Source organism: Sycon ciliatum, chromosome 11 (assembly GCF_964019385.1).
Source record: "Sycon ciliatum chromosome 11, ocSycCili1.1, whole genome shotgun sequence".
Classification (NCBI taxonomy): Eukaryota; Metazoa; Porifera; class Calcarea; order Leucosolenida; family Sycettidae; genus Sycon; species Sycon ciliatum.
In genome coordinates, this window is record NC_088653.1 from 10,106,165 (window position 1) to 10,118,105 (window position 11,941).

At 47.1% G+C, this 11,941-nt stretch overlaps 1 protein-coding gene across 1 annotated transcript; it reads left to right on the plus strand.

Moving 5' to 3' along the window:
* Positions 1-395: 395 nt before the first annotated feature.
* LOC135827066 (uncharacterized) lies at positions 396-1,223 on the plus strand. The gene has a single exon (XM_065339589.1). The coding sequence runs from the start codon at positions 396-398 to the stop codon at positions 1,221-1,223; it is 828 nt and encodes a 275-aa protein (XP_065195661.1).
* Positions 1,224-11,941: the final 10,718 nt, after the last annotated feature.

Genomic DNA, 11,941 nt, shown 5'->3' on the forward strand with positions numbered 1-11,941 from the left:
GCATAGCATTCCACTGCGACAATCAGGCTGTGGTTGATTGCTTGGCTTCGGGCACGTCAAAGTCTCCACCTGTGATGGCCCTCATCCGGAAACTGTTCTTTGTGTGTGCAAGGCACAACTTCTGTGTCGTAGCTCGTCATGTGCTTGGCAAGTCTAATGCAATTGCGGATGCCCTCTCTTTTAAAAATGCAGGAATTTCGGATGATCGCCCCGCGGGGCTCGACAGGACCGGACACGCCAGTGCCCCTTCCTTCCTGGGACTAAGCAGCGAAACAGCCCGATACGCGTCCCTTGCCATTGCGCCATCTACCAGGGCAGCATACCGTTATTGAGAACAACGCTACCGGCAGTTCTGCCAGTTATGCCGATGGGACCCGTTGCCGGCGACAGACAGTATGTTATCGAGCTTTGCGACCTACTTGGCGAGATCTGTGAAGCCAGGTACAGTGGCCAATTACATCTCGGCCGTTCGTAATCTGCATCTCGAGTGTGGCATGGATGATCCTACGACAGGCGCTACCTTGCTACCGCGCGTGCTTAAGGGCATTAAGAGAGTGAAGGGCACTGCTCCGTCCATGACTCGTCTTCCACTGACAAGTGATCTGATCCGGTCTGTTGTGGACCGGTTGCGGAATAACCCGACTTCTACTCCAGACGATCGCGTAATGCTGCAAGCCGCAATCCTGTTGGCGTTCCACGGCTTCCTGCGATGCGCTGAGTTTACTGTAAGCGATCACGCCCCGTTCGACCCAAGATTTGATGCTGCCGGTGATAGTGTGAAGATCGCGTACCATGGTGGTAAGCCCGCATTACAGTTTGTTGTGAAGCGGTCCAAGACGGACCCGTTTGCCAGAGGCATGACCCTATACATCGGGCCAGAAACGCCACAATATTGTCCCGTTGTTGCCATGGTCGAGTACTCGTCACGCAGTAAGCCGCCGTTGTTGCAGCCCTTGTTCCGGTTTATGTCAGCGCTGACTCGCCGTCGCTTCACTGCTAAACTGAGAGCCCTCCTGCAGTTGTCCGGGGTGAGTAATGTGGCTGATTATGGTGGCCACTCCTTCAGGATTGGTGCGGCGACAACGGCTGTTGCAAACGGCGTTCCTGTGTGGAAAATCCGTGCTATGGGTAGGTGGCAAAGGGACTTTGTTCTGAGGTACATTCGCACAGATCCGACGGACCTGCTGTCTATTTCTATGGCTCTTCACAGTGGGCCTATTTAATTGCGTGATGTGCCCTGTATTCATGTGTGTGTTGCATGGACTCTTGGCGATGGCCTCATTGATTCTATATTTCGTGCTGAGTCAATGCACGAACCATCATTGCCTCTACCTTACTTCTTACTTTCCACTCTGGGCGACATCTCGCTCCCCTGCTGTTTGCACAACTGCGCTCGTGGCTTCTTCGGTGCGGGAATTGCCGGCCATTATGGGCCACGCTCATTTCCGGCTACTCAGGTCCCTCCGTCGCCGTCCCTCGGATGCAGACTCTTGTAGATACTTGGCCCCGCCAACATTCTGCCTTGGCTGTGTCTACCCGGCCGACCCTGAATCCTCTCTCGTAGATACTTGGCTCCGCCAACATTCTGCTCCTGCAGTGTCTACGTATTTCTTTCCGTAGCCTCTCACTCCGCTGGCCGGCACTCCCCCGTACCGCAAGTTGCTGTGTGTTGTAGTTAATATAGCATTATGGTGATAATGCAGATTAATGGGTGCACTCAGCTTTGTGCTACCGCTCAATCTATGCTGCTATGTTTGATAGTGCTGTTGCCGCATGCTCATGCTTTGCTGCTGGCTATGGTCTCTGTGCGGCTTGGCACTCTGCATGATATTGAATGCATCTCTCTACGTGAGATTGACCGTGTCTCTTTACGTGGCGTTCATGCGTGTCGCTCGCCTCCGATGCGCGGCGTTAAGATGACGCTTGCTTGTAGCTCAACGTGGGTGGGTTTGGCGGCGTTATGATGACGCTTGCTTGTAGCTCAACATGGGTGGCATGTATCGTTGCATGTCTTGCTAGAGTTTGCTGTGCTATATATTTTCGATCCGTTCTGTGCGGCGATCATTCTTGCTTGCTCGTAGTGTTTCACCCTCCCACCTCCCATTTCTCATTACTAATTTGCTTTGATAAAGTGACTAAACGGGGTGTTGGCCACGCTCATTTCCGGCTACTCAGGGCCCTCGGTCGCCGTCCCTCGGACGCAGACTCTTGTAGATACTTAGCTCCGCCAACATTCTGCTTCGGCAGTGTCTACCCGGCCGACCCTGAATCCTGTCTCGTAGATACTTGGCTCCGCCAACATTCTGTTCCAGCAGTGTCTACGTATTTCTTTCCGTAGCCTCTCACTCCGCTGGCCGGCACTCCCCCGTACCGCAAGTTGCTGTGCGTTGTAGTTAATGCCAGTATAATTATGTGGAGCGAGAAGCGAGCAGCTCACGGAAATCAGTTGCGCCGATAGGGTGACCGTATCCATTTTCAACTTACCCGTATCACGATTGGCGTCTGACTCTGCTTTGACTGACCCAGACGTTCCTCATTCCGTCGAGGCAATGGGTTTTTTGCACCAAATTTTCATGTCGTGACTCGCAACATCATTGCATCATTGCACCAACAGACATGAACGCCATTAGAGAGGTTCTGGAGTACGATTTTTCGTGTCAAAATTCGTAGAGGCGCTACGGAATTTTTATAAGTCGTTTTCGAGCAGTAAAATGCACCGCAGTACGGACCTTATGTGTTTGCCTGCATTGCCTAGGTTACGATAGCAAACACGGCATATCCCCACTCTTTGTATTTTAATTTGAAAATTTGTACCGAAATCAAAACTTCCCGCGGAAAATCGATGTTTCTCGTGCCCAATTTGTACACAAAAATCTTTCTGCATTCGATGACGCAAAATGTTCATACGAAACATAGTACCATGGTTCGTATGAAAGCCAGTCCACATGGATTCTCCGTGCCGATCGTCTGAAGTACGCGTGGAAAATATCCGTAGCGTCCATACGGAGTTTGGCAAGGAAAATCATACCCGGAACCTATCTATTAATTTGTTGTTGTTGTTGTTGTTTATTTTACTTCGCAGATTCTAACGGGCAAGTTGACCAATAACAAGAAAGCGAAGGCAAAGAGTAGTAGTAGTAATAGTAGAATTTATTATTTTACTAGGGAACTCCCAACAGGCGTTGCCTTTTTACTGGGAACCCTAGGAATGACTTGGTGCTTGTGACAAATGCAGAAAGGGGCTTAGCTTGACGACATCCAGGTGGAAGCATGTTCCATCTGTCTGCTGCCAAAAATGAAATAGCATTCAGACCGTAACGAGACGTAGCTCTGGGTAGGTTCAGAGCAGCTGAAGCTTGACCGCGGGTAGCAGCATTTGTGCGGCACGATGCAGAGCGGGGGGTAAATATCGTGCTTAAAAGAGGACTGGTGCAACGAGATAGACACCTAAAAACAAACACAAACAGCTTCAAGTTTACACGGCGGGAGAAAATATACAGGTTATATTTGGTGAGAATGAAATCGATAGAAGTATACTGACCATGGCCAAACACTCGCCTAATAGGCACAAAGAAAGTAATAATACTAACAAAAGAAATAACCGGGGGCAGCAGAAAATGAATAATAGCTTTAAGAACTCATATGGTGAGCCAAGGAACAAATTTACAAACAATGTTTCTTCATTTATGATTAGGAAAGGTTCTTTCTCAATAAAGATTCAAAAGTAAAGGAAACAGGGCAGCTGCATCCACATGCATCTGTGCAATGGCGACCACAACTTTTATTGACGTGGAATGGTGGAAAAAGGAACTAGTGCAAAATAGAAACGCAGAAGAAATAGTAGTAAGGACAGCGAATCGCTAATGTACACTAGCCTACAGCTAAAGTGCACTAGCCTACAGCTAAAGTACACTAGCCTACAGCTAAAGTACACTAGCCTAGTACTGGCTGTAGTTAGTGAACACGTAGTCACGTAGGCAAGTGATCACGTGCACATATACATCATACCAATACGTCATCAGGGTCATGCATAACAAAAAAACAGAAAGGAAAGTCACGCGCGAGCAAAACAAATCAAGAGCGCGAGACTACACACGGTACGAAAACTTAACGAAGAATTTGTTTGAGAACGAAATGCAAAGACTATAGAAATGAAGACTACCTTCGAAGCTACTTTGAAGTGGAATGGAGTCAATTCTTAGAAATGAAGATAGGGAACCAGAATTCTGCTAACCCAAGCGTGGAATCAGCCACAATGTAAGAGAGAGAGAGTAAGAGAGTACAATCATTCTTGGTATATACGAAAACACTAATGTTAATCATCGTCATGTAATGCAAAATAGAAATTAGTTATTCCGAATTTATTTTCATGTATTTGCTACGTTCGCGACAAAGGTGCGTGGGAGATTTAGGGCCTGCTAACAAATACGAGAGCGGCTGAAGAATGCATGCACATTCCGGGATGAAGCGTCGGTAGAGATTTACCAAACCCAGAAAGCGAGGTAGAGAGCAGAGTGAGTGTCTGGAGCAGGGTAGTCCACCATGACCTTGACCTTCTCTGCCAGTGTCTCAATGCCACCGCCGGCAGTGGCTTTGACATTGTGACCCAGGAGTGTCACGGAGGGCTGCATGAAGACAAACTTGCTGACAATGACCACCAAACCATACTCTGCCAAGTGATGGAAGATGGTCTTCAGATGCTTGAGGTGTTCTGCTGTCGAGTGACTCTCTACCAGTAGAATGTAGACAGTTGACAGTTAAGCCAGGAACGAATAGAGGCCACTGCTGGGCAGGGCAGCTTCAAGATGACGCTTCACCATGTTTCATCACTGTACCAAGGACAAATAACAAGAGAGAGAGAAAGAGTGAGAGAGAGCGAGAGAGAGAGAGAGAGAGAGACAAAGAGAGAGAAAGAGAGAGAGAGAGAAAGAGAGAGAGAGAGAGAGAGAGAGAGAGAAAGAGAGAGAGAGGGAGAGAAGGAGAGAGAGGGGAAAAAGAGCAGAGAGGGTAAGAGATTGACACGCAGACACACCAGCCGGCCGACAGATATGGTATTCTGCAATAAAAGGACAGGCAGAGACAGAGAGGGGGGGGGGGAGAAATTTTTAGAAGGAAAGACGGTTTCATCTCCAAGTTAGGTCCCCGCCCTCTATTCGAAATTCATAATTTTGCCAGTTTAGGTAATCCTTGGAAGCGGAAGGTTTTTTTCCCAGCCTAGGTGCGACTCACTGTGAATTGGGAACTTGTGGTCTGGCTTGAGAAAAACTTGGTTGTGGCAAATGGGATTTCGGCTTTGGCCTCTGGTAGGTGGCTTTCATCTATCCTTCCCACTGTTCAGGAACTGCATCTGACCGCTGATCATGGGTGGTGGGGTCCCGCGGAAGCGCAGGGCTGTAGCGAAAGAGGGGGGGGGGGGACACAGCCCCCCCCGCCTATTCTGTTTGCTCACCCTTCAGTGAAAAAGTGCTGCCCCTCCTCATTCTCCGATTATTTGTGTTTTTTTTCATGCCATTCTGGCATTCAATGAAAATGCAGCCGATAGTCAGTACTACATTTGTACAGAGTTCATAAAGGCACATCTGTCTGGGGTGAAGTCAGGCGTTCGCTCCGTACGGTGCATTTAGCGTTGCAAGACAGTTATTTGGAAAATGGGAAAATTGGTTACGGGGTAACTGTTTTCCCTGTCCCCTACCCCCTCCCCCCCCCCCTCCTCCTCTCCACTATTTTGACCTGGCCATAACTCTGGAAGCAAAAAGGCGGTTCAGTGCTCAGACGCCAAGCTAAGGTGTAGGCAGGATCCCAGCACTTTCTCAAACAAATTTGACCACCGGTGACAACCCCTCCCCCCCCCCACCCATCACCCCATCCCTTCTCCCTGGCCCCGCCCCGGACCATGTCACCAAAATACCCTATAACAATGATATGAGTCATTCTTGGTTAACTCACTGGAATGTTTTCTCAATCCTTTTCTTCTTGTCGGGATTCAGGCGTAGCGCAATCTTCTTCAACTCGGCCAGGGTGATTTCACGCGTTCCAGCTTTGTCCACGGCCCACCTGATAACACCATGCATATTATCCGGTATGTCAGTGGTGCCATGGTCGTTTCTCTTGATAAAGTCTTGCATGTCGTCTTTGAAATCGTTGCTGTATTCTGGGTCAATCAGTATTGCAACGGCTTGGGCAAAGTCCTCTGGACACACAGGAGAACAAGTAGGGAAAAGAAAGAAATACAGCATTTCTCAGAGACATGTCGGTAGCCTATTCACATTCCGAATACACTGCCCCACACCACAGCAAGTCTAAGCACAGGGACTTCAAGTTACGCTATAATGTATATAGTCCTATTCCAAGTCTTTATGTGGTACAGTAAAGAGGTGATAGGAACTTAGCAAGTAGGAACAGCTAAAATAACAACAAACAATGTAATGTATTTAGGGACACAAATATCTGGATGCGGATTATACTCCGGAAAATATGGTGCGTATTTTGTCTTCGGTTCTACACAGATAGGCAGCAACATACTTACCACGGTTAACGCGGCTGATGCACCCTTGCATGCTTCGGCTGAACTTTCGAAAATCAGAAATTTCTGACAAAACTTTCAGTCTGAAAGAGGACAACATGAAAAGACAACATAAAAAGGCGTCAGATGCCGCTTCTTTACGGATGGAGAGGAAAATTCAGATCCACCAAATACAGTATATGGCCAAAGGTGAAAACCCACTTTCTGCAACAATGTTGCCCCGTTTTCCACACCTCGTGTTCCCAACTCACTGTGGTGTACAGCACAGTTGAAGCAATCCTCTTCAAGTCAGGACTAGATCATGATACATATACCTGTCATTGCACAATCATGGTCTGAGAACTCACTCAATGGGCCGGCCTGACTCATTATGTTGGAAATGGTGCAGTACATTTCACTGAACATTACCGAGGACTGATTAAACGGTTCTATACTTCATTGTTGAGCAATGCATGAGTAGAACTTACAGTGGTGAAGTGGGTTGGACAATACCACGGCTCCCATGAGCAGCATGACCCTCAGCATGGCCTGATACATTCAACAGGAAAGAACAGAAAACAGCATATGAAAACTATCCATGTCTCCGTGCAGAAAAATTTGATTATAGGAATGGGTATAAATTGTAAACTGATTTCATAAAAGGTAAGCATAAAACACATTCCCAACCAGTCATGTATTCACTATCCACAGAGACAATGACTCTTTTTTTTGTACAGAATCTCCTGCAAACTGAAGTTCTCTTTGAGACCTGAGCAAGCTCATAGATCAAATGAGCCTCTAAATTCAAAAAGGTGGCTTATGTCATTTTTGAGCATTTTGAGTGATCTATACCCTGGCTTTGCTGTATCCCAGCAGATCACTTTGTAAAAACACCTAGGTCTAAAATTGTCATGTTTCACAGAGTTATAGATGTTTCAAAAAGTGTTATTTTTCGTTGGCTGAGCGAAGCGAATGAAACGAAAAATGTATTTTTTTGCCAGCATTTTCACCATAGTTACGGCACCAGGATTGCGTCAGCTGTTTTTTGTCAGTGTTCTCAAACTTTTCTCTTCATCGTGGTCTTTCTCTTTTCGTTGTAGTTTGCATTTTTGTTCGTCCGTGGAAGAGTTTATCCATGCCACAAACGAGAAGTAAAAACTCGCTGGCAAGCGTTTCGCTTGCACCTCTGGTTCAAATCCCAGTTCCACCCAGAAAAAAGCGGACCCGGTCCGCCTCACCTGGAGCTGTCGGCACGGCCCGAAAGCGTATTCATGCTGGCAACGTCGAGGAGCAAGTACCTGCTCCGGATCCTGTCATGGTGGATTCCCCGGAGGTTGCCGGCTTCCCGCCAGCTTGGTTCGCGCAGGCCTTCGGACAGCTGTCAGAGGAGATCCAGGATGTCAAGAGAAAGACGAGGGCTGCGCGGGCTGAGCTGGGAGCCTCCAAGTCAAGCTGGCCTGCAAAAACAATTCGACTTAAACCCAACTGTGCTCAATGGCGTGGAGGGAGCGCTCACTCAACTGCCATCAGGTCATGACACAGCTGCATACCTAGCAAAAAGTAAGGCGACCCTGACCCTCCGCCAGAAGCATCTCCGGATTGCGGACGCTTACGATTGGAAAACAGTCGAAGTTTATCAAAACGGGGTGCTGCGTGACTGGATGGCAGATGACAAGAGGATTGCTGAGGCGGCTGCAACAGCATGACGGATAGCATCACGTCCTGATAGCACGCGAGAGCATCAGCAGCGGAATTTTCGCACCCCCAGCCAGCAGTATATGTCACGGTCGCCTGCACAGTTCGGCAGAAGAAACACTGCTCTGCATCGCTGGGACGATTTACAACGCCTCACGCTTCAGGATATCTCCATTTGCGGCACGCATATGTCCCTACACCTGCGACGACGCAAGAACGACCAGTCGCGCCAGGGCGATGTGGTCATGGTGAGCCGACTGGAGCAGCAGGCTACTACACCATGTCCTGTGTCGGTCATAGAGGGTTTCTTGGAGAGAGCACGGCATGTACCCACTCAACCTCTCTTTGGCAAGGTCTCCGCAGCAACCCACCAGTCATGTCTGCGGGGAAAGATGACATACGCCCGGGCGTGCGAATTGATCCACACAGCTCTCGCCCACGTAGGTGAAAACCCCACAGGGTATGGCACGCACGGTCTCCGCTCGGGGGGAGCGACGGCAGCGGCCAATGCTGCCATGCCAGAGCACCTTTCTTCAGCGGCAAGGGGGTTGGAAGTCATCCACATGTAAGAACATGTATGTTGTGGATTCCCTCAAGGACATGCTGTCGGTGTCTCACGCTATACTGCACCAGTGACTATCGGGTCGGCTATCCTTTCCGTCGTGAGTGAACAAAGACCACACTACTACTGTGATCTGTATCTTTCTGTTGTGTGTGGGTGTGTCTGCGGTGTACGCAGAGGCCAGCTAGCTGGCAAAAGGTGTTCATTTTCGTTGGCTGAGCGTAGAGAATGAAACGAAAAATGAATTTTTTGCCAGCATTTCCCCCATAGTTACGGCACCAGGATTGCGTCAGCTGTTTTTTTGTCAGTGTTCTCAAACTTTTCTCTTCATCGTGGTCTTTCTCTTTTCGTTGTAGTTTCCCACCCGCCCTCCCCTTTATTCTCACTTCGGGATAGGTCCTGCAGGCTACGTTTTGTTCATTTATCTTATGGGGTTATTCTAACCGGTTTTTCCTCAGGGTTGTGCCTCCGCCGGGGTCCTGAGGTTTTTTCCGCCGGCTTCGGGCTGGTTAATTATCCGGCGGCCCCATTCGCCACATTGGTTCACTTTTTGCATTATGTTGGTCTGGCACATATGTGTACAATGTATATGCGTGAGGTGGCATGCCCTTCTTCATGCTCATCTATACACTACGCTAAGCTCTTCCATCTTCCACCGTGAGAGAACAAACACCACACTACTACTGTGATCTGTATCTTTCTGTTGTGTGTGGATGTGTCTACGGTGTACGCAGAGAGGCCAGCTAGCTGGCAAAAAGTGAGTTATACATCACTTTATGCGGAAAACACAACTTTAAAATGTATTTTCTCAGTACTGCGTGAAACGACATAAGCGTGGATCTACCCAAGTTGTACATGGTACTGTTGAGATGCCCAATTCAAAAAGATCAATACAATACAAAAGAAGAAAAATAGAAAAAACCCTCTTTTCCGATCTAGAGGCTCAAGTTGTGTTGCAAGATAGTGTGAAGTAGACATTTGCACACAAGTAAACTAACACTAGCATACAGGGAGCACACATGGTGTATTGAGCACATTCAACTTTACCAGCATCATCTTGCCGAGCAGCAGTGGACTGACTGGCTTGATCAGAGTGTGACTGGCTGTTCGAAGGAACGCTCTCTGCCGAGTCTGATTGAACAGTAGAGGAAGTGAATTAAAAAAATATCCATGTCTCTGTGCAGAAATATTCGATTATAGGAATGTGTATTAAATGCTAAAGGTCAGCATAACCCACATACCTAACCAGTCATGTGTTTATTATCCACAGGGAAAAGAATTCTTTTTTTCGTATAGAATCCCATGCAAACTGAAGTTCTCTTTGAGACCTGAGCAAGCCCATAGATCAAGTTGTGTTGGAAGATAGTGTGAAGTAGACATTTGCACACAAGTAAGTAAACTAGCAGTAGCATACAGAGAGCACACATGCTGTATTAAGAACATTCTACTTTAAATAAGCGACGAGGAGATAATAGCTTTCCATGATGAGTGGGTCATGAAAAATGATCAGGAAATTTTGCATTTAGATTCATTATAATTATTATTCTCTTCTTTTGTTTCGTAACGTCCGCCTTACTAATACTATTCTTGACATTTTTTATCGGTTGAACGCGTCCTTATCAACATCAAGTTTTTAAGTTGTGCATTCGCCTCATAATGCATGCTGCCACAACACTCTGATTGACTTTGCTATGAATGAAGCCACAGTTTTTACATCTGACAATAACGAGATTGTTTCAATACTTCTCAACCTAGGTACCTGGCGTGGAATTTGCATTCACGGTGCTTGCAATGCTTTTCTTTTCTCCAGCACATTTCAAGACAAGAAGATACAGTTTGTTTTATATCACCAGGCATTTACATATGGGATAGGTGTGCAATGAAATTGGTAATCTGTCTACTCATGATTAGTCACACACGTTTAATCCACACACTGGTGATAAGTAACACACCATTGACTCATGCACTCAGCATAAGTCAAGCACTTTCCAAAGAAGGACATTACATTTCTGGACAGGCAAGCGCAGCGAGGTAGGTAATGAAAATTGTCTCGGGCAATATTTTTCGGTTGCAAGTATGGCATCTAATGTGTTCTTTATCGTTGTTTCTTTTCCTGGCTTCCCCGATCAGGTTTGAGTCTCCTCAGGGTCCTTGCCCTCCCAACCTTCATTTCTGTGCACATCAATCTTGCTTTTTCAAATTAAATTTTGCTATGATGTGATTTGCCTGCTTTTATGATGCCATACAATCACCATTGGGGACATGCACTTGGTTTTTCCCCTCACTACTACGTGCTTCCGCGCGAGGATTTTTACCAGCGGGCGCGGTCCAGGAATTAATCTGACCATCCCACGTACTTCAATTAGAAGCGCTGTTCTGCATTGTGACCCGTCCTTGTAATCCTCGTGCATACCGTCTTCTTTCCAAGCGTGACGACCTTGAAGAACACACTCAAGCCAATCACCTTAAAGAGCACGCTCGTGCTTTACGTGAGCCAATCATCGTCCCCGTTTCGATGAGAAGATTTGACCAATCTGTGAGCATCATTTTCGGGAGTCGGTTAATAGACAGCAATCTAAGCGATTCTGCCCTCCCATATTTTCTTTCCAGGCAGCGCTCCGGAGCTGTTGCGTGCCCTAGAATGGTTCTACGCCAACGTCCATAAGCAGAACATTTCTGAATACAAACGAAATTCTTTGCTTGCCACTCGATCCGCAATCCATCGACATGCCGAGCGTACAAAACCTTGTTTGCTCGCTGGCTGATGACTTGCCACCACCTGGTCACAGGCCGATTTCATTTGTACTCAGAAAAGTCCTGTTTACAGAAGTTAGCGTAGAAATTTCCTACGGCACGCGCCATCTCCGGTGCGCTGACTGAAGAGAAATCAAGCGCAGCACCGAGTACTGCTCTCTTTACAGTAAGTATCGAAAAGTGGTGAATATAAGCGGTGAAAATCTAGCAATATCCACTATGCCTGTAGATGGCCAATTGCATGAGGGTGAATTTGGAATGAAGTATAAGTCAGTGTATGTAGAGCAATAACTGAAGGTATGTATTTTTGTGTGTTTTCGTGTATGTATATAGCATACAGACAGACTAAGACAACAATGGTAACAGCACACAAATTGAAGGGCAGTTGAGTGCAGATAGATGAGAACAGGATAAAGAGAGCAGTCTTA

Bases quoted from the DNA above. Each gene is read 5' to 3' on its own strand.
- LOC135827066 (XM_065339589.1), top strand. From the start codon at position 396: ATGTTATCGAGCTTTGCGACCTACTTGGCGAGATCTGTGAAGCCAGGT.